At 42.2% G+C, this 22603-nt stretch overlaps 1 protein-coding gene, 1 non-coding gene and 1 pseudogene across 3 annotated transcripts in view; 2 read left to right on the forward strand and 1 right to left on the reverse strand.

The window, feature by feature from the left end:
* Positions 1-22603, forward strand: part of CREBRF (CREB3 regulatory factor) — a 32739-nt gene that overhangs the window by 3154 nt on the left and 6982 nt on the right. For both annotated transcript variants that reach the window (XM_040972296.1, XM_040972287.1), the window contains exons 3-7: positions 641-1727; positions 9800-9994; positions 11888-12077; positions 13285-13358; positions 17141-17263. In XM_040972296.1, the coding sequence (XP_040828230.1) occupies positions 641-1727; positions 9800-9994; positions 11888-12077; positions 13285-13358; positions 17141-17263 (1669 nt within the window). The remainder of the gene's footprint in view (positions 1-640; positions 1728-9799; positions 9995-11887; positions 12078-13284; positions 13359-17140; positions 17264-22603) is intronic.
* LOC121154561 lies at positions 5751-5856 on the forward strand. Its single transcript, XR_005883554.1, has one exon. It is a non-coding gene; the product is annotated as a U6 spliceosomal RNA (small nuclear RNA).
* Positions 14337-15514, reverse strand: LOC121151922 (annotated as a pseudogene).

A 22603-nucleotide genomic window follows, 5' to 3' on the forward strand; every position in this document is an offset into this window, starting at 1 on the left:
TGGGTTCTTTTAAAAGGTTTATGTATTTATTTATTTATTTGAAAGGCAGAATTATGGGAGGCAAAGAGATCTTCCATCCACTGGTTCACTTCGAAAATGGCCACAGCTGCCTGGATGGGGCCAGGACAGTCAGGACAAGTCAGGAGTCTTTGGCTTCTTCAAGGTCTCTCACACAAATAACTGGGGCACAAGCGTTTGGGTGATGCTCTGCTGCTTTCTGAGGAGTATCAGCAGAGAGCTGGACCACAAGTGGAGCAGCCAGGTCTTAAACCAGTGTCCATATGGGATTGCAGTGCTTGCCAGCGGTGGCTTAACTCCTGCACCATAGCAATGGCCCCGTTATTTGCTTTCTTAATTGAAACTTATTTGTAAGGAGATCTCCTAACCCTGCCTTAAGGAAGAATGTGTATGGTGAAGTTTGAGTTTTTGATACTTGAACTGTTCCTAGACTGCTCAAGGGGTATGTTTTCCCTTGGTACCCCCTCTGCCCAATGATGAAAGGAAGATGATACTCTGTGGCATGGCGATACGTCGCTAGACTGAGAGTTCTCATTTATCAGTGAGATATGTGAGAGTGAGCTTGGGGAATGTTTCCTTCCTATACTATGGTGTGTGATTTCTTTTTTAAAATCTTTCTCAGGACAGAGAGATGAACTACCAACAGAATCCTAGAGACAATTTCCTTTCTTTGGAGGACTGCAAAGACATTGAAAATCTCGAGTCTTTCACAGATGTTCTGGATAATGAGGGTACCTTAACCTCCAACTGGGAACAGTGGGATACGTACTGTGAAGACTTAACAAAGTACACCAAACTAACCAGCTGTGACATCTGGGGGACAAAGGAAGTGGATTACTTGGGTCTTGATGACTTTTCTAGCCCATATCAAGATGAGGAGGTCATAAGTAAAACTCCAACTTTGGCACAGCTTAATAGTGAGGACTCCCAGTCTGTTTCAGATTCCCTTTATTATCCCGACTCCCTTTTCAGTGTCAAACAAAATCCCTTGCCCTCCTCATTCCCTGCTAAAAAGATCACAAGCCGAGCAGCCGCCCCGGTGTGTTCCTCTAAGACTCTTCAGGCGGAGGCCCCTTTGTCGGATTGCGTCCAAAAAGCAAGTAAACCTACGTCAAGCACACAGATCACGGTGAAGACCAACATGTATCACAATGAAAAGGTGAATTTTCACGTCGAATGTAAAGACTATGTGAAAAAGGCGAAGGTGAAGATCAACCCAGTGCAGCAGAGCCGGCCGGTGTTGAGCCAGGTGCACTCGGACGCTGCGAAGGAGAACACGTGCTACTGTGGTGCGGTAGCAAAGAGACAGGAGAGGAGAGGGCTGGAGCCCCTCCAGGGTCACGCCAGCCCTGCCTTGCCTTTTAAAGAAACCCAGGAACTGTTACTCAGTCCTCTGCCCCAGGAGGGTCCTGGGGCCGCGGCAGCGGGGGAGAGCAGCAGCCTTTCTGCCAGCACGTCTGTCTCCAATCCGTCCCAGAAGAAAGAAGAGCACAATTACTCCCTTTTCGTCTCCGACAGCCTGGCTGAGCAGCCAAGCAAATGCAGTCCTGAAGAAGATGAGGAGGATGAGGAGGACGTTGACGATGAGGACCATGATGAAGGCTTTGGCAGTGAGCACGAACTGTCTGAAAACGAGGAGGAGGAAGAGGAGGAGGAGGATTACGAAGATGACAAGGATGATGACATCAGTGATACTTTCTCTGAACCAGGTATTCAGACTGGAGGTTGTCAGGCTGCCCTTCCCGTCAGTTTGCCAACAGCAAGTTTTATGGGTTTTTTCTGGATGATTTCTTTGGTTTGAAGATTAAATGACTTCATAATCTGGCTTACATACCTGCTGTTTGTATTCAAGCATCTCTAAAAGTGATTATTTAGTAATTCATATGCTGATTCCTTGAAGAAATATTTTTTAAAAAATAATTTATTTTATTTGGAAGGTAGAGGTTCAGAGAGATATTTTCAGTTTACTTGTTAACTCCCCAAATGGCTACAGCTGGCCAGAGCTGGGCCAGGTGAAAGCAGGGGTCAGGAGCTGCTTCTGGGTCTCCTGTATGGGTGCAGAGGCACAGCAGTTAGGCAGTCCTCTGCTGCTACCCCAGGACCGTTATCAGCAAGCTGAGTCAGTGGAGCAGGGAGCTTGAGCCAGCACCCATGTAGGATGTCAGCACTGCAGGCAGTGGCTTTACTCTCTGTGCCGAAGTGCTGGGCCTTGAAGGCATATTTTTAATTTATCATATTAATATATCAATTGATCTCTACTTTTTTTGAGTGGTTGTGCAAAAATACGAAGAGTTTGTTGGTCCAGAGAAATTCCTGTTTATGTATATATCCTACTGTTAAAAGTTGAGTAAAGTCAGGTAAGTTTTGAATACTGAGCCACATGCTGATAGCTTATTTGTATTTTTCATGACTGTAACCAACAGAGCATGCTTAATGAGTAATATCAATTAGAGCTGCTTCTTCAGGCCTGCTTCATTTGCTTTTCACAGTTATTTTCTCAGGTCAGAAAAATATGTCCTATAATTTGTTGAGCACGAAGGGGAGATTGTGCTTTATATTTATATGCAATGTGTGTAAATCAAAGGGTCGGACAGAGCATGGAGACCCTTGGGTTCTGGCCACTGTTGGCGTGTGTGGCGTGTTTATGAAGATGGTATTGCTAGGTGGGACACGTAAGAATGCACACACAGATCCAAAATATAGGTGACATTTATTCTATTCAAAAATAGTGTTAAAACTAGTGATTCTACATAAAAACAAAGTTATTTTAAAAGAATCTTTAATAATCAAAATTAGTCTTGTTATCATGGCTGCTGGAATTTCAAGGTATTCATTTTTAATTTTCTGAAACATTTTTAAGGCACTTGAGAGCCATGTTGTAGAGCCAAAATTCTGTTATTGTTGAAAGACATTGATTTTTTGCGACACAAATGCTTAATTTACATATTAGATACAAGGAAGTTGTTTCACTTGTGTGGAGTTGACCAGTAAGCCAAGAGCACTACATGTTTAATGTGAATGAAAAAGATTTTTGCCTTTTTCTTTGGACTTTAGAATGCTTCATTGTCTAGATAAAATAGTCATCACTTTGAGTTACACAGAAAAATTTTCTCTCGGCAAATTAATGACGTCTGTTTTGAGATCTTTCTGGGAAACTTGTCCTGGTGATTTATAGATTCTTCCACCTAGGAAGATCATAGTGTGTCGGTGAAAACCCTTAAATCTGGCAGATGAGTTTGGTTTCTGTGAAATCTATCAAGGATTAGGCAAGGACAAAAACGGCCCAAGGTGGAGGACAGAAAATGTGGGGAAGGAATACCTTTACCACCTCGACAAGCAAGGACTGTGCCATCCGCCCTACTTTTATGTATAGTTTGGCTTTTCCTGATTCCTTCATATCCCAACTTTATTTTTTAAGCTTTGTTTGGCAAATTAAAATTACGTATATCTAAGGTGCGTAACATGATGTGTTGACTTTTATGAGGGTACTTCAAAAAATTTCTGGGAAAATGGAATGAGCCTCAGAGCTAAGAGCTGATGGAGATTGCTGTGTTCGTCTTCGAGCCCTTGGCTCATTCTCCAGCTCTGGTCTGACGTGTGCCTTGGCTTCCTGCTGGAGCCTCGGCTTCCTACTGGAGCACACCATGAGGGGGCGCGTGCAGGACTGAAACCCCTTGGCTCTTGCCACCCACGTGGGAGACTTGGCTGGAGTTCTCAGCCCTCGGTTTCAGCCCCAGTAAGTGTCTGGGGGGTGGAACAGCACTTGGGAGTACGTGTTCTCTGAAAAAAAAAAGGATTTTTTTTCTGAACCAAAATTTCAAAAAAGAGAAGTCTGTTTCAGTTAAGATTGAAATTCAGGTATAATTTATTTTCTCATACACATTTTTACGTGAACTCTGAAGCCCCCACGTGTGTAGGAAGAACAGTTTAGTTATATTCAGCAAATGTCTGGTATAAGTACAGAATGAACAGTGATAGGGACAATGCTGAATGTTAGGTCTCTAGAACTTACTTGTCCTGAGTGACTGAAGTGCTGTGCCTTTTGACCGACAGCTCCCCAATTTCTCCCCAGCCCCGGCAGCCTCCCTTCTCCCAATCCTTTGAGTGGGACTCATTAGATTTTACCTCGAAGTGAAATCGTGCACTATTTGTCTGCTGTGCCTAGTGTATTGTCACTTAGTATAGTCTCTTCCAGTTACATAAAAATGATCACACATTTCTGTGTTTTAACCAAAATTATTTAATTGAAAGGCAGAATAAGAGGGAGATATTAATCTTCTTTCTGCTGATTGATTCTCTGAATGACTACAGCAGCAAGGTCTGGACCAGGACAAAGCTAGGAGCCAAGAATACCATGTTGGGTTCTCCACATGGTCAGGGGACCAAATGCTTGGGCATCATCTGCTGCCTTCTCAGGCTTGTTAGCAGGAAACTGGATTGAAAGTGGGATAACCAGGCCTGGCACAATAGTCTAGTGGCTAAATTCTTGCCTTACTTGCACTGGCATTCCATATAGATGCTGATTTGTGTCCCAGCTGCTCCACTTCCCATTCGGCTCACTGCTTGTGGCCTGAGAACGCAGTATAGAATGGAACCCATATTAGAGACGTGGAAGAAACTCCTGGCTCCTGGCTTTGGGTCAGTTTAGCTTTGGCTGTTGCAGCCACTTGGGAAGTGAACCAGTGGATGAAAGATCTTTCTCTGTGTATCTCTTCTCTATATATATCTGCCTTTCCAATAAAAATAAATAAATCGTAAAACAAGAAAGTGTAATAACAACGATTTTAATTGGGAATTCCAATATGGGATCTGATGTTGCGAGTGGCTTAACCCTCTGAACCAAAAGACCAGTGTACATGAGCAGGACTCTGGATCAGAGCTGTAGTACACAGGACTCAAGTCAGTGCTTTGAGATACTGACATAGTCACATGCAGTGGGTTAATAGGCTAAGCTACCATACCAGCCACAGTATATTCTTTCTATACTTAATTTGTTGAACTGTTTTATTGTGGAAGTTTGCTACATTTTATCAAATGCGTTCTGACTTGGGTGTGATTAGGCATTCTCTATCCTTCTTACTGATTTACTGTATTACTTTGATTGGTTTCCATAAGTTTGAAATATCCTTGCATCCCACTTGATCATAATGTGTAAACCTTTTAATGTTGTACTGACTTAGGTTTGCTGGGACAGGCTGAGTATCTGTTGTCTGAAATGCTTATGACCCAGAAAGATTTCAGATATTTTTATTTTTAAAAATTTTACAATATTTGCACAATCTTCACTGGTAGAAGGGAGAGAGAGGGAGAGAGAAAGAAGGAACAAACTCTTATCCACTGGTTCTCTTTCCAAAATGCCCATAACAGCCTGGGCCCATAACAGGCTAAAGCCAAAGCTGGGAACCTGGGATATAATTCCACAACTCCTGTGTAAGTGGCAGGAGCCCAACCACTTGACCCATCCTTGCTGTGTCTAGAGTCTGCTTTAGCATGAAGCTGCAACCAGAAGTCAGAAGTAGAGTTGAACTTCCACTGCTTAGCCAAATGTCCACCCATAGCAATTTATTTTCAGCAACTTATATCAATTTATCATCAATTTTGTGCAAAAGCACTACAGTTGAATTTTTCCTCTGTATATTTTATATATTTATGTATTTTGTTATTGATCTATAACAAACATGTAATAGTGTATACTCATTAACATATAGTCACTTTTAATCCATTTCTTTTTTATAGATGTGTTCATTTATTTTCAAAGAGAGAGAAATGATACAGAGAAGATTCACAAGGCCCCTGTGCAAGAGTGACCCACAAATTTGTGAAACATTCCATATTATAAAAAAAAAAAAAAGCGAGAGAGAATTTTCTTCCACTGGTTTACTCCTCAGATGGCCACAGTGACCAGTGCTGGACCCTGGCCCAAACCAAAACCCAGGAGCTTCATTTGAGTCATAAACAAGGAACTGGGCTGCAAGTGGAGCAGTTGGGAGATGAATCAGCACTCGTATCGCAGGCACAATGTTGGCCCTCTCCGGAATGACTGCAATAATTAAAACTGGAGCAGGCTGGAGCCAGGAGCCAGAAACTCACCTGTGTTTCCCTTGTGGGTGTCAGGGACTCAAACGCTTGAGCTTGGCTGCTGCTTCCCAGGCATATTATTAGGGATTCAAAGTGATGTTGCTAGGACTCAAGCTGGAACTCCAGAATTGGATGTGGGTATCCCAAGTGATGTTCTTTTTTTTTTTTTTTTTTTTTTTAGATTTCTTTATTTTTATTGGAAAGGCAGATATACAGAGAGGAGGAGAGACAGAGAGGAAGATCTTCTGTCCGATGATCCACTCCCCAAGTGACCACAACAGACACTTCTGTGCCTGTCTAAAGCCCAGAGTCTTTTCTGTGTCTCCCACATGGGTGCAGGGTCCCAAAGCTTTTGGCCATCCTCGACTGCTTTCCCAGGCCACAAGCAGGGAGCTGGATGGGAAGTGGAGCTGCCGGGATTAGGACCGACGCCCATATGGGATCCCAGTGCATTCAAGGCGAGGATTTTAACCACTACACTATCACGCTGGGCCCAGCCAAGTGATGTTCTAACTACAGTGCCCACCCATCACTTTTTCTCTTAGCACATACAAGAATTTTTATTTTTATGTAACTTTTTAAAGTTTAAAAAAGTGTATTTATTGGAAGCAGTTTCAGACAGAGATGAGAGAAAGAGAGATTAAGATTTATTCCATCTGCTGATTCACTCCCCAAATGGCCGCAATGGCTAGAGCTGAGCCAGGCTGAAGCCTGGAGCCAGGAGTTTCTTTGGAGTTTCCATGTGGCTGCCGGGAGGCGCAGACACTTGGGCCATCTTTTGCTGCTTTCTGGGGACACATTAGCAGGGAGCTGGGTCAGGAATGGAATAGCTAGGGCTGGAACTGGCTATCATTCAGACTTTATGGACATTTGCTAATGAAATCTGCCCTTTTGTAAAGAAAGAGTTAAGGAAATAGCTTCAGGGATGTGGAAGTGGATTATTTGTGAGAAACAGGAAGAAATTCTTCAAATCAGAAAAGTAAGGATAGTTGTGGTTTTGGCGAGGTGCTAGCTTTAGAGGGAGTTGATTGGTTTAGTTTGTGGCAGACAGCTGACAAAGGCCCTGTTGTGATGACGGGCTCCCTTGGTGCTGTTTCTTGGCCGATGACTACAGCAGTTCTTGAGCCTCCGAAGTTCCAAGAAAGGTGCAAAATGGAGTTTCAGTCCTTATTCTGGACTGACTCCAAAGTTTTAATAGAGCCTATTCTGTGGATAGGATATAACTGGGGTCGTGGAATTACATGGCTCTAAGAGTAAGAATCGGGCCTTCAGAATGACATTTTTCTTTGTGCATCCTACTGGACATTTTCACGGTTGACTTTACTCGCTTAATGGCAATGCCTGCACTAATCAGAGAGACATGATTGGAATTTTAGACTTACAATAAAGGTAGCCTTTTAAAAAATTTCTTTTGGATAATGAGATCAGTATGTTAGCTTTCAACATAAAAGAAAAGAGAAAAGGCTCCATGGGAAGTGTTGCATTAAACAAAATTATTGATTTGCTAAAAAATGTGTCTGCTTTGTGTCAAGTAGTTTATATTGAGTTTTGGCTATGCAAAGATGAACAAAACAGACAGGATTCTCAATTCATATGACATAATGTTGAGTGGAGTTTCCTTTTTGATTTCCCACATTCTTTTAATATGTTGATGGATATTGTGATTTGACAAGAAGGGTTCAAAGTGAAAGTTTTAATTAGCCATGCATTCACTTGAGGGTAGAACTGTGTCTTGGTGTGATAATATTACTCAGAATGTACTCTCAGGAATGTTAAGTGACCTTACATCCTAGACTAGTGATGTGTGAGTTTTCTGTATTTTACTTGATCATGATTAGTCTCCATGTTGAGAGGTGGATAGTTTAGGCAACAAATCCACTGTGCATATGTGATACTGAATATAGGGTGTATGCTATTAGAAAATGTTAGATGTTAGAAAACTGTTGGACTTTAAGTATTCCTTAAAGTTTATTTCTTTGGAAAGTAGAGTTTAAGAGAGGACAGAGAGAGATCCAGGTGATGGTTCACTTGCCAAATGGCCACAGTGACTGGAACTAGGTTGATCTTAAGCCAGGAACCAGGAGCTTCCTCCAGGTCTCCCTTGTGGCTGCACGGGCCCAAGCACAATAGCAGGAAACTAAATTGGAAGTGGAACAGTTGGGACTCAAACCTTGCCTATATGGGATGCTTTGGGTCATCCTTGACTGCTTTCTCAGGCCACAAGCAGGGAGCTGGAAGGGAAGTGGAGCAGCCAGAACAGGAACCAATGCCCACGTGGGATCCTGGTGTTTGAATGGGGAGGATTAGACAAATGAGCCATCATGCTGATCCTGTCTCATCCATTTCTTTTTCTTTCTTTCTTTTTTTGAGATTTATTTAGCAGGGAGCCAGATAGGAAGCGGGGCCGCTGGGACCAGAACTGGCACCCACATGGGATCCCCGCATGTCTAAGGCAAGGACTTTAGCTGCTAGGCCACAGCACTGGGCCTCTACCTCATCCATTTCTAATGACTTTCCTGAGGCCCCCTCCAAGTATCAAAATGTCAGTATCCAAGGTACTTGAAAAAGTTTGTGGGAAATGCATATTATGAACAATTATGCATTGGTTTAAAATGTGTTTGCATCAAAATAAACTTTTTGCATGAACTTTTTGAAGTGCCCTCATATGAATTTGGAGATTAAATTTCTAATTTATGGACTCTGAATTTTGGTATAGTCCTTTAACACCAGAATTGTGATACATTAAAATTTGATCATATCTCAAGATACCCCTCATACCTTTACCACGTTTCTAACCTCTGGCAGCCACTATAGTTTTGTCCTATAGTGTAGTTTCTATAGTTTTGCCCTTTAAAATTTTTTTTCTCATAAATAGAATATTGATTCTTATTCCAAAGAAAATTTAATAAAGTCCGAAAATGCAGGTGTCATTTGCTGGACCCAGTCAGTGCTCCGAGGCTTCCTGCCTGTGTTGAGTTTGGGATTGTGGACATCCCGTGCGTGGTGCATCCCCACTCCCCTGTGTGCCTGGCATCAGAGACGGGGGGTACGTCTAAGGTGACCATTCTCTGAGAGGATTTTAACTTTATAGATCAGCTTGAATTGGGTCTGATAAACAGTTCTAGCAGCTCAGAATTAGAAATTTTCCGAAATAGCCATTAGTAAGGAGAAAATATTCCCCTCTTTAGAAATTACATGTGAGTGGCCTCCAGTAAAACATTAGCTAGAATACACAAGTAATCTCTACTTTATAAGCTTTGTGAGAACTGTTCTTTTTACTTTTCCAAAAGCAGTTGGGTGAGAGATAAAGAGAAAACAGGTTCACCTCACTTCACTAGGACATCATATTGGAAACACAATTTTCAGAGAAAGAACTATTAGAGGAAAGGTATTTAAAAGTGAAAGCATAGTAGTACCTAGTGTCATTATGTAAAGGTATTTTGACACTTTGTGGCTATGCTTAATTGTTTTCTCAACACTGTTAGAAGATACTCAACAATGGGTAGTATGTTTATTAATCACTGTTTTGTGAATTCGATTTTTGTATCTTTTTATTATCTTTCGTATGCCAAAGGCGTCTTCAGCTGAAACGTGTGAATTTTAGCTAGAAGGATCATTGTGTTTCTCCACAAAACCATATCATGGAAAATACTGTAGGTAAATAAAAATCATGGAGCTTAAAAAATTGGGTTTTTTTTTTAAGGCTTTGAAAATGATTCCGTAGAAGACCTTAAGGAGATGACTTCAATATCCTCTCGGAAGCGAGGTAAAAGAAGATACTTCTGGGAGTACAGTGAACAGCTTACACCGTCACAGCAGGAGAGGATTCTGAGGCCGTCTGAATGGAACCGAGACACCTTGCCAAGCAACATGTATCAGAAAAATGGCTTACATCATGGTAAGAGAGGGTTGTAGTCAAATATTTAGTTTTGCTTTAAATAGAGATACTGTGTCATAGCACCTAGTGTACACAGTTACTCAACCTGTTCTAGCAAATGAATATCCTTTACTTACGAGTTGCCTTTACCAGTGTTGAGAGCCATCAGATAAGAAGAGAGGGGGTACTATGTAAACTCTGTCATTTCCAGTCCTTGTTACGCTACCCGTTCATCCAGGAAATGGCAAGCAGGTTGCTATTCATGACCTGCCATAGTTATTTTAACCTGAAGGGTTGGGGAGAAAGCAAATGGGCTCAAGTGTTTTTCTTTCCTGTTTATATCCAATCCTCAGATCTAGATGTCAGTGAAGAGATTGCATTTAAAATGGTATTGGGAAGAAAAGGAAAGGAAATGAAAGAACAGTTGTGGAGCAAAGAAGGGGAAGACTTGAAAAGTAAAAATTGGAAATAAGAAGTTATACTTTTAGGTCGGTCACTTTATTTTCCAGAGAGAGGGAGAGGTAGGTCAAAGCCAGGAGTCACAGTCTAGCTCTCCACTTGGATGGGAGATGCTCATCTGCCTGCCTCCTGGGGTCTGCATTAGCAGGAGGCTAGTCAGGAGTTGCATCTGAGTCTTGAACCCAGACACTCCAGTGTGGATAGACGCATGTTAACTGCCAGGTGAAATGGTTGCCCCAGGTACATCAGATTTTAAATTGAGAACCTGAGAACTGTGATTAAGTAGATTTTCTTTTACATAAATGTTATTTTTACATTAATCCAAAGATTTTAACTAAAAAGATATGGAAGGAAGAAGTACTAGTAAGTTTGATAAGGTTTTTAAAGTTTGATAAATAGCTTTTAATATTTATCCATGCTACAGATTTAAGTTACTAAGCATTTTTAAGGGAAGGACTTGTATCTGAATTATAATTCTGCCTCACGTTTTTCTTTCTATTGGTATCCAAGACTGTGCTATACTGTCTCCCAAAGTTTTGCTTTAGATAATTTTTTTTTAAACAAGAAATGAAAGTGTAAATCCAATAGATAATTCTAGGTTGGATGTGATGTGTACTATGGAAACTAGCATGCTGAAGAAGGTTGGGTGGCAGAGCCATCCTTTTGCCTCGAGTTTTAGGGCAAGACTTCCTGAGTTTTCTATAATGTTATTTTTCATCATTTCCAAAAGAATTTCAAGCAGTGTGATCTTTTTTTGTTGGATTTCTTTTTCTGTTTTAAGATTTGTGTTATTTATTTGGAAGAGTTACACAGAGAGACAGAGAAAGATCTTCCATTGGCTGGTTCCTCTCCAGATGGGTACAACAGCCCGGGCTGGGCCAGGCCAAAGGCAGGAGCCAAGAGCTTCCTCCTTGTCTCCCGTGTGGGCTGTCTTTGCTGCTTTTCCTGGGCCATTTTCATGGGGCTGGAGTGGAAGGGGGCACCTGGCACATTAACCAGAGCCCATTTGAGATGCTGGCATTGCAGGTGGTAGCTTTACCCACAGTACCACAACACTGGACCCACTTGTTGGTGTTTTGAGTCCAACAGATAAGTTTATATGTTTTCAGTGCCAGCATTTAAATATCTTGGTTTGTATGTTTGCAGTACTTGCATTTAAACATCTTAACTAAACTTCCAGACTCTTCTGATCATAGTTTATACTCTATTTCTGATTTTTGTGTGTGGTTGAACCACGCCAGTCCCAGGATTTGAGATACTTAGCACTATTATGCAAATACTTAGAAATTTTTCAGACTAGGGCTAGAAACCTAGGGATAGATAAACACATGGAAAACATTGGAATCATTTCTTAACAGCTGCAACATGAGGAAGAGTTTTATATAAAACATGGGTGTGGGGGGAATGTCTGTCATTAAAATGACCTAACTGAAACTTGTTTTCAACTGCCGATAGGAAAGTACGCAGTAAAGAAGTCCCGGCGAACTGACGTGGAAGACCTGACTCCCAACCCTAAAAAGCTGCTGCAGATAGGCAGTGAGCTGCGCAAGCTGAACCAGGTCATCAGCGACCTGACCCCGGTCAGTGAGCTGCCCTTGACAGCCCGCCCAAGGTCGAGGAAGGAGAAGAACAAGCTGGCCTCCAGGTAAACACCGCCACCCTGCGCTCCCGGGCACCAAGGCGATGGCGGGGTTAGATGCCAACTAACTTTTATTTCTATAGAAAAGATGACCTTCATCTGTTATTCAGAAATTAGATGTTTTTCCAATTACTATAAAGAGATTACAAATTTATATTTTCAAAGTAAAAGGTGATGTTTATGTTCTGCTAGAAGAAGCTTCTGGGAGGGAGGAAAGGAATGGAGTCAAGTACATACGATGGTATGCCAGTGGAAAAGACTGCTTCTGTTGGCTTTTTAAAAATGATTTATTGAGATATAATTTGCTAGTATAAATTTATCCCTTTTAACGTGCACTTTTGTGAGTTATTTTATGAATTGTCTTATGTTTTGTGACCAACATATCTACTCAATAGCTGTCATTATACTTAATGTTTTGAATATTTTCATCATCTTAGCAAGATTCTTTTTTATTTTTTGGAGCACCTTAAAAGGTTGTAAAAGTAAACCCCTTTCCTCACCCTCGCCCCTGACAGTGATGGTTTTGTCCTTATCATTTTGCCTCTTGCAGAATATGAGTGAAATATACTGTATGTAGCCTTTTGAGTCTAGCTTGCACTTAATGCATTCATGCTTGTTATTGCATGAAATTGTTTGCTCCTTCTTATTGCTGACAAGTCCTTTGTGAGCCGTCCTGTGGTTTATCCATTGGCCAGGTAAAGGGCATATGGATTGCTTCTGGTTTTTGGCAATTTTTGAGTAAGGACATGGTGAACATTCACTTACAGTTTTGTATGGGTAATTGGGTGAACACAGGTTCATGTCTCTTGGATAAACACCCAGGTGTATATTTTTAACTTTGTAAGAAACTGGCAGACTGTTTTTCGGACTAGCTGTATGTACTGCTTTACATTCCCACTAGCAGCCTATGAAGATTTTACTTACTTCATGTCTTCTACAATACTTGATATTACTAGTTTTTATTTCTTACTTTTTAACCCACATATGCTAGCTTTAATTTTTGAATGTTTACTAAAGTTTTAAATGTCAATATGGATACATTATTGTGTTACGGGGTTTTGGTTTTTTTTTTTTTTTTGGTAGTTTAATTCCTTGCTAAATAAACATCAATAGGCAAAGGTTATATTGATTGCTATTATAAAATGTTTCACAGCAGCAAGAAGTATATCTTGAATACCACTCAAAAATAAACTAATCACTCTTTCTCTTACAGAGCTTGTCGGTTAAAGAAAAAAGCCCAATATGAAGCTAATAAGGTGAAACTATGGGGCCTCAACACAGAATACGGTAAACAAACTTTTTAGAATTTTATTCACTGCTGTTAGCTTTGCTGACCACTCTTCTTTTCCTCTGGTTTATTATTTGTTTTCCCTGCATTGCACCCAGCTTTTGGCTAATTTTTTTTCCAAGCAAGTCTTTTTATAATATTTATTTTTATTTGGAAGACAGATTTACAGAGAGAAGAGAAATAGAGAAAGATCTTCCATCTGCAGATTCTGTCCCCCTAATGGCTGCAAGAGCCAGAGCTGAGCTGAAGCCAGAAGCCAGGAGCTTCCTCTGAGTTCCCCCGTGGGTGCAGGGTCCCAAGGCTTTGGGCCATCCTGTACTGCTTTTTCAGGCCATAAGCAGGGAGCTGGACGGGAAGTAGAGCAGCTGGGACACGAATCTGTGCCTATATGGGATGCTGTTGCCACAGGTGGAAGATTAGCTTGTTAAGCCTCAGGGCTAGCCCTTGCTAGTCTTATTTTTATTCATCCATTTAGTTAGCCACATGTTCATGTTCGTTCATTCTTTTTTTTTTCTTTTTAAGTATTTTGCATATTTGAAATACAGAGTGACAGAAAAAGACAGAAAATAGTATTCCATCTGCTGAGTTGCTCCCCTAATGGGCACATCAGCCAGGACCAGTCTGAAACAGAGATCCAGGAATATCAGTCAGGTCTCATAGGGGCTCAAGCACTTGTGTCATCTGCAGTGCTTTCAGGCACATGGGCAGAGAGCTGGATTGGGAGTGGCACTCTGGTGATGAGAACTGATGTTTTTATTTCTTAATGGCCATTGAGGAGCTTTCACTAAGGTAAATGAATTATGTTTAAAAAAAAAAGTTGGTTTGTTAAATGGAAGTATTCTCTAATTTCCCATTATTCCTGTTTGCTTTTGAAGCATTTCATAATTTTTTCCCATGCATTTCCTCTTCTTTTATTACACGCTGCAGATTTCTGAACTCAGTATCCCGCCCTTAGTCTTCTCATTTAGAAATCAGTTTCATCTGCAGTGCATTGATTGGATTGTATGTGTTTTGTGTCCCACAAAGAGGACCGTTTTGTTCACAGTAGGATCATCATGCACAACAGTTTCTCCCACAGTCGACTCCTCTCAGTGTTGTAGAAGACACCCGTCCCGCTTGGCTTACCATTCTCACCAGAAAAGTAAGCTGTTAGAAGTTTGACTTGCTCTTGGCAAAGGAGGCAGCTGAGAGGAACACTGAAGAATTTCTTTAAGAAATTAAGACACAGAAAGATAACTCCCATGTGTCGGTTCGCTTTCTGAATACCCACAACTGCCAGAACTTGGCTGGAACTAGAAACTCAAACCCGGTCTCCCACTTGGGTGGCAGGGATCCAACTATTTGAAATATCGCTTGCTGCCTCCCAGGGTCTGGCTTGGTAGCAGGCACTTACTGATAGAGGATGTGGGTGTTTTGGCTGCTAAGTCAATTGCTAAGTTCACTGCCTGCTCTCTGTTGAAGCATTTGACCTTCAGCTCTGTGAGTCTTACCCTTGTTCTTCCTGGTTATCTGAAAGTTAGTCTACTACTCTTTGTGGAACACTTACTATTATCTGTATGCTAACCTATTGGTTTCTATATAGAATTTGTGATTCAAAACTCAAACATTTGGAAAATATTTGGGACTTAAGAGCAATGGCTTTTCAAATTTGCATTTTGAAAAGTGAGGTCGTTGAAAGGAACATCATCTATGATTACTATAATTTTATAAAGGAATTAAAATTAAAATCTTTTTTAAGATTTATTCATTTTATTGGAAAGGCAGATTTACAGAGAGAAGGAAATACAGAGAGAATGATCTTCCATCCTCTGGTTCACTCCCCAAGTGGCCATTGTGGTCGGAGCTGAGCCAATCCAAAGCCAGGAGGAGCCAGGAGCCTTTTCTAGGTCTCCTACATGGGTGCAGGGTCCCAAGGCTTTGGGTAGTCCTCAACTGCTTTCCCAGGCCACAAGCAGGGAGCTGGATGGGAAGTGGAGCTGCCAGGAATGAACCAGCACCGATATGGGATCCCAGTGATTGCAAGGTGAAGATTTAGCCACTAGTCCATTGCTCCTGGCCTGAAGTTAAAATCTTGAGAGCTAGATGCTTCTGTTTCCAAAGCCAAAGTTTTACGGCAGGGCAGTGCTTCCTTCTCCACCTCCACTTGTGCTTGCATGGCTACTGCCAAGATTTGAGAAGAGTAGTTCTGCTGTTTTATTTTTGATTTTATTATATTTTTTGACTTGATATATTTAGGGGAACCTCCTTGTTCAAGTTTAGGCTTCATGTAAATGTCATTATTTGTATTTAAACAAAAGTGTTCAGCCTCAGTTATTCATGGACCAGAAGTGTAAGTTTCTTGTTTCATGTATTCTATGGAGGTAGCTGTACTTTCCTTGTTTAATGAAATATTGGCCCTGCATATAATTTTATCTTAACGATTTGTTTGTTTTTTTGTTGGAAAGATAGATTTATAGAGACAAGGAGAGACAAAGATCTTCCATCTGCTGGTTCACTCCCCAGATGGCTGCAATAGCAGGAGCTGAGCCCATCAGGAGCCAGAAGCTTCTTCTGGGTCTTCTACATGGGTACAGGTCCCAAGGCTTTGGGCCATCCTCTACTGCTTTCTCATGCCACAAGTAGGGAGATGGAGTAGCTGGGACATGAACTGGCATCCATATGGGATGCTGGCACTTGCAGGGCGAGGATTACCCAGTGGAACCATTGTGTTGGCCTCCCTGCATGTGCTTTTAAATTGTTTCCCTTCTGTTATTTGTTCATTTTTCTTTTCTACTCAGTTTAGATTGCCTCTTTTTTTTCAATGTTTTCAGTAGTTGAAAAACAATAAATCTGTAATTGAGAGAGATGATGGTCTGTGGTTTTCTTTATACATGGTCTCATACAATGAATTAGGCCATGGTCTTTCTCCCTGTCTCTGTCTTGAGAAAGTTTAATGAGATTCATCTCTTCATTGAATATTTGGTAGCATTCACTATTAAAATTCTAATTTTTCTTTTGGCACTATTTTTTTTTTTGTTTTCCATTCTTATACTATAAGTAAACCATTCAGATTTTCCATTTTTTCATGTATTGATTTTGTTAAGATACATTTTCTAGAGATTTGTCCCACTTTATTCGAGTTCATAGCATTTTCTAGAAATTTGTTTCACTTTATTCAAGTCCGTAGTGTTTTCTTCTTACCTTTTTCAGCTTATCGATTCTGAAGTGGTGATGGATGTGGATGACTGGTGTTTCTGTTTTAGGATCGGTCTGGCTGGGTGTACAGGTGGAGTTGGCAGTTTTGCTCTTTTCAAGAACGGGCCTTTGGCCTTGTTATTCTCTGGTGTGTGTGTGTGTGTGTGTGTGTGTGTGTTTGCTTTGTTGATTTTTGCTCTATATTATTTTTTCTTCCTTCTACTTTTGTTTAACTTTTTTTTTAAGTTTCTTGAAGTAGGAGAACTTGTTTATAAAGCTTTTTATCTCTGAAGAACTTGATTTGATTTGTTCAGTAAACATTTGCATTATTTAATATGAAAGTCATTTTGATAGGTCTTAAAGTTAGGAAAATGAATTAATCCAATTGCTTATAGGATTGAGGACGTAGGTGTCAAGCTCCCAGGTGTTACCAAAAGCAACATATCATCCAATGTTCGTCCCTTTGGGTAGAAAGACTTACAGTCATCATTGCTTAATGTTTTCTTATATATTTTCCATTTTAATTAATATCTATTACTACATAATGAAAAGCAAGTTCTTCTGTGTTATTGACCTAGTCCAAATGTTTTTCTTTTCTCTTCTATAGATAATTTATTGTTTGTAATAAACTCCATCAAGCAAGAGATTGTAAATCGGGTACAGAATCCGAGAGAGGAGAGAGGCCCCAACATGGGACAGAAGCTTGAACTCCTTATAAAAGATACTCTGGGTAAGAATTTGGGTAAATTCATCATCAATAGTAAAATACATGATTCATACGGAAACCAAGTCCTTTTAGCCTGGGGAAAAGCGCAAGCGCTGTCAGTGTAGTTAAGGCTCCCTAGAGCAGTTTCTCTTTTGAGCTCTGTGTTTGTAAACGTGCACGCCTGCTTCCTACAGTTCGCGATTTAGACTTAATTGCTGAACTACTTAGGAAAGACAAATGTGGAGCAACTTGAGTTTCCTTGAGAGAAACAAGGGAAGCCCCTGAGCTGTCAGGCTTGAGATTTATACTTTGGTGGAGATTTTTATTTGTTTATGGTACTCACTAACACGTTTCATAGGGTCTTAACTGAGTAGGCTACCTGGTTTCCCATTCCTGCTTGGATTGTACCAGATAGAGAGGATCAGAGTGGCAGCTTAGCTACCGTAGCAGCAAACCACCTGACCAGTCAGTGCTGTGCTAAGCCTGTCCTAGCAGAGGATGGTCCCTGGAAACCACCCAGATGTTTACCTTGCACAAAGCCCTGTTTATACTGAAAACAACCATAGGGTGACAAGTAGATCCTAAATACTGACCTCTTCCTAGACTGCCACAAATTGGTTTCTACTTTTGTGTGGGTAATTCTAGCACACAAGAAGCTTTTCTCTTCAGACAGATTGATACTATTTGAATGGAATTTTTAAGTTTAATTTTTAGAATTTATTTCCATTGGAAGACAAAGAGAGAGCATACCCCTGTCCACTGGTTCATTCCCCAAATGCCTGCAACTGGGGCTGTGCCAGGTGGGAGTCAGAAGCCAGGAACTCAGTCCACGTCTCTTCCACGTGGGAAGTGACTTCAGTGCCTCACAGGGTTACCTCCAGCAGGGAACTGGAATCAAGAGTTGGGACTCAATGGTGGCACTTCTATATGAGCTATGGGCATCCTAGCAGCATGCTGTTAGGCCAAGCAACTGCCTTTTAATATATTCTTTTAATGTATGTGTTATGTCAAATAATTGTTATCTTTGTTTTTTAAAAAGCATTTTCAGTCTTTGCTAGGAGGAATGACTTTAATGACTTTAATTTATTACAGGAAAAAAATTATTTCTATCTTTTCATTAAAAGGTCCTGTATATAATTTCATAAGAGTGCATGCTCCCTTTGCACTTAAAAGTTATTTTTACCAGTTGTACAATTTTTATCCATTCCAGCTGGTGGGGTTTACAGCCTAGCCCAGCCCAGCTGGCCCCACATCCCAGCTGTAATGTGTACTGGTATGTATTGCAACCAAACCTGTCCCAACCCACACTCTATTCTGGTGATCAGATTCGCCAAGAGGTGATGTGAATTGGTTCAGTCTGGTCCACCCCTGACCTATGCCAAATGTATGCCAGTGGGTACCTTTCTCTGGCCTCATCTGGGCTGCTCCCTATCATGGTTCTTGCACTTACCTGCAAGGACTGTGTCCTGCCAGAGGAGTTTCCCAAGCTCTTCCATCAAAACCTCTCCCCATGGCAGATCTTGCACATATCAGTGGGCCCATGGGCCAGCCCTGCACAGTCCATCTCCTGTCCTAGCAGGAACAGTGGCCTTTCCTGACTGGTCTTCAACCCATTCTGGTTCTTATTGTTGGATGTTTCGGCCCAGCCAAGGCTCATCCATACCCAGACACAGCTCAGTCATGGCTCAGTGAGGGCAGAGACCTAGCCTAATCCATCCTACATCTATCCTGGTTCTCCAGAGCACCAGATGGTGCTGGAGTCTAGCCCAGCTTGGTGTGTCCAGCCCCAGTTCACACTCGCACCAAGGGAGACTGCAGCCATATCCAGACCAGAACACAGCCCCACTCCAGCCCCGCACTCACCGGTGGGAACCCCAACCCAGCTAGGGTGTCCTTTTAGCTCCCCAACCAGGCCTGTTCCCAGCCATAGATTGTGCATGTGCCAGTGTTTGCTCTGACATAGCTTGGCATAGCCTCTCACCTGTCTTGGCCTTTGCCTTCGATGCTGTGGCCTAACGTCCCTGGCTCATGCAGACCAGTAGGTGTAAGAGCCCAGCTCAGTATGACCTGTGCTCCAGTCTGATTTCTGTTTTTGCTTCTGAGCTAAGGTTTACTCGGCCCTGCCCAGTCTGCCACCTTGCATCATTGACCCACACATTAGCCAGCCATTGGAGCTACTTTGCCCAACTTGTCTGACCCCCAGGCCTGGACCATGAAATCATCAGTGAGAGTTGTGACCCACTAGGGGAATTTCCCAAGTTCCCCCATTTGACCCACTCCGAGACCCAAATCTCATTCATGCCGGTGGGTATTAGGCCAGTCCGGCATAGTCTGCCCTTCCATTTGGATTTGTATGAGCTGGTGAACATTGCAGCGTGGCCCACCCCACACCCTGCTTTAGGATGCACATTCAGGTGCTGCTGCCTTGACCTGCCCAGACTGTTATTGGTTCCTTTACCTGTGAGTGATGGCAGGCTCCTTGGTCACACCTAGTTTAGTCCATCATCACCCCAACTCTTGAGCTGACCAGCAGGACTAGTATTTCCACAGGGTTTGGCGTGCTGGTTAATGTCCTGGCCCTGCCTAATGTTACCTATCTCCTGATCCATCATTCTGTCAGGTACTAGGATCTGGTCCTGCTAGACAGGCCCCAAGCATTAGCTTTGGCATGGACTGGTGTATGGTGGTCAGCATTGTTCGGTGATAACAAATTCTGCACAGGACTCCCATGTAGGCTGGCAAATCAGTCTGATCCATGAAGATCATCTGGTCCCTCTTCTCCAAACCACCAGGTCTAAGTACCCTCGCTTACCTTCAGAGGAAAAGTTACTCTGTCGTATGGAGTCTTCAGGATTGATTCGCAACCCAGAAGCACAGTGGGCTGAACATGGAGGTGCCTAGACAGCAATTCATAGCCCCCAAGCCCCAGAGCTCACCGTAGGGTGGCCAGCAGGCAGAGCCTGGTGCCAAATGGTGCACTGGCCTCCCAGGGACAGCTCACTGTGTGTACACGGCGGCTGGAATCAGGGCTCTGAACATGGAGACGGATCTGGCCTGGAACCTTCCAGCAGCCAACAGGCTGCTGGAAATTTTAATCCCCAGACCCCAAGGTTGCCCCTTCCAATCCCATCCATTGCACAATGTTGGCAGCGGTTCGGGCCTGAGCCCACCCTGTTCTCCAGATTTCCCCTCTCAGTGTACTCACCAGGAAGGGAGCAGCCTCTGGAGCTCAGGAAGGCCTGGGGACAACTCACCGCATGTTCACAGTGACTGGAATCAGGGCTCCGAGCATGGAGACGGATCCGGCCTGGAACCTGTCCCATTCTGATCTTTTTAATTGAGTATTTAATCACTGCCTTGAGATGCTTTTCTTCCACCAGGACTATGCTGGCTCTTTGTGTGTTGGCAGTATTTGTCACTTTTTCTTCTCTATCTCCATATATATGTATATATAAGAATCATTTATTTACCTGAAAGGCAAAGTTACAAAGAGAGAAGAGAAAGCAAGTTTCTAGACACTGTTTTGTTCTCCCCAAATGGCTGCAGCAGCTGTAGTAAAGAATTGTATTTGTGGTTAGGACTGCATTTTCGTTTACTTTGTGCCATTGTGTGTGTGTGTGTGTGGTTTTTTGTTTTGTTTTTAAATTTGAAAAACAGAATGCCAGAGAAGGAGAAACAGAAAGAGCTCTTGTGTCTGATGGTTCCCTTTGCAGAATGGCCTTAATGCTTGGGGCTGATCATGGGGATTGGCAGCCGAGTACCTGGGCCATCGCCTGCTCCAGGATCTGAAGGGGAGGTGTCAGGACTCCAGCTGGCACTCGGATACAGGTGCCTACACTGCAGGTTAAGGTGGCTTAACCTGCGTGAACTACAATGCTAGTCCTTGTTCTTATTTCTTGAATTGATTAGAAGTTACTTGACTTCTCCCACCTCCCCTCCTCCTGCCAAACAATCATTTCTTGAATTTACCATCCTCTCCTTGCCCCTTCTCTCCGTTCCCCTCCCCCCTCTTCTTCCCTCTTCTCTTCCTTTCTTTTTTTCTGGAAGGCAGAGTTACAGGAAGAGGGAGAGACAGAAAGAGAGGTCATCCATCTGCTAGTCCACTTCCCTAAAAGTCCTCAGTGGCTTGAGTGAGGTTAGTCCAGAGCTAGGAACCAGGAGTTTGTTCCAGGTCTCCCACATGGGTGCAAGAACCCAAGCACTTGAGCCATCTTCTGCTGCTTTCCAAAGTATATTAGCAGGAAGCTAGATCAGGAATAGCTGGGACTTGAACCTGTGTCCATAGGGATGCCAGTGCTGCAGGTGATAGCTTTAGCTACTGTACCACAGTGCCAGCCCATTTTCTCATTTCTTTAGTTATTAGTTATTAAAAAGATTTTTATTCTTTTGTGCCTACTTACATAAATAAAAGCCTTTGAAATTTCTTCTGAGAGTGGCTTTAGCTGTATTTCATAAGTCTTGATATCATATATTCATTATTTCAAAAACTTTGAAATTTTAAGTTAATTTACTCTATGAATCAAGAAACGTGTGAGGCTTAAACTTTCCTGGAAGGTAGGGATTTATTTTCTAGTTTTGTTACTAACTGCTACATCTTGTGATTTGTAGATTCTCTTAGCCATCTAATGCATGCTTATAGTTTTTTTTTTTTAAGCTTTATTTTTATTGGAAAGATTTACAGAGAGAAGGAGATACAGAGAGAAACAGTGTCCATCCACTGGTTCACTCCTCAATGGCCAGAATGGCCAGAGCTGAGCCGATCTGAAGCTAGGAGCCAGGAACCTCTTCCAGGTCTCCCATGTGGGTACACGGTCCCAAGGCTTTGGGCCTTCCTCCGCTGCTTTCCCTGGCCACAACCAGGGAGCTGGATGGGAAGTGGAGCAGCTAGAACATGAATCTGTGCCTGTTTGAAATGTCGGCACTCAGAAGGTGTAGGATTAGCCATTCAAGCGATCACGTCACATGATTACAACTTGAAATGCTTATGTGGACATTTGAAAAGATGCACTGTCTGTTTGCTATTTACCCTACAGATATTTTAACTACATCATATTCTTCTTAGCTTTTTTTTTTTTTTTGGTGGTTGCATTAGTAATTTTTTTTTTTTTGGTAATAAATATCAGATGGAAGCTATGTGTGAACAAAAAAGGTGTGTTTTGACTGAAGGTTTTGAAGTTAGCAGTTGGAGATTGGATAGCCCTGTTGTGGTGTTTGGCGAACATGGAGAGAATCAATAGGACAGGGTGCAGGCAGAGGCCTAGCCTTCTGGTGAGAACTGCCTCCTGACAGCGTCACCCCAGTGACCTCTGCACCTTGGAGGCCCTCCTACCCTGTGGGCACAGGGGGACACCAAAACTAAGAGCT

The sequence above is a fragment of the Ochotona curzoniae genome, unplaced genomic scaffold, assembly GCF_017591425.1.
Source record: "Ochotona curzoniae isolate NIBS_2020 unplaced genomic scaffold, NIBS_Ocur_1.0 contig_1, whole genome shotgun sequence".
NCBI classification, from domain to species: domain Eukaryota; kingdom Metazoa; phylum Chordata; class Mammalia; order Lagomorpha; family Ochotonidae; genus Ochotona; species Ochotona curzoniae.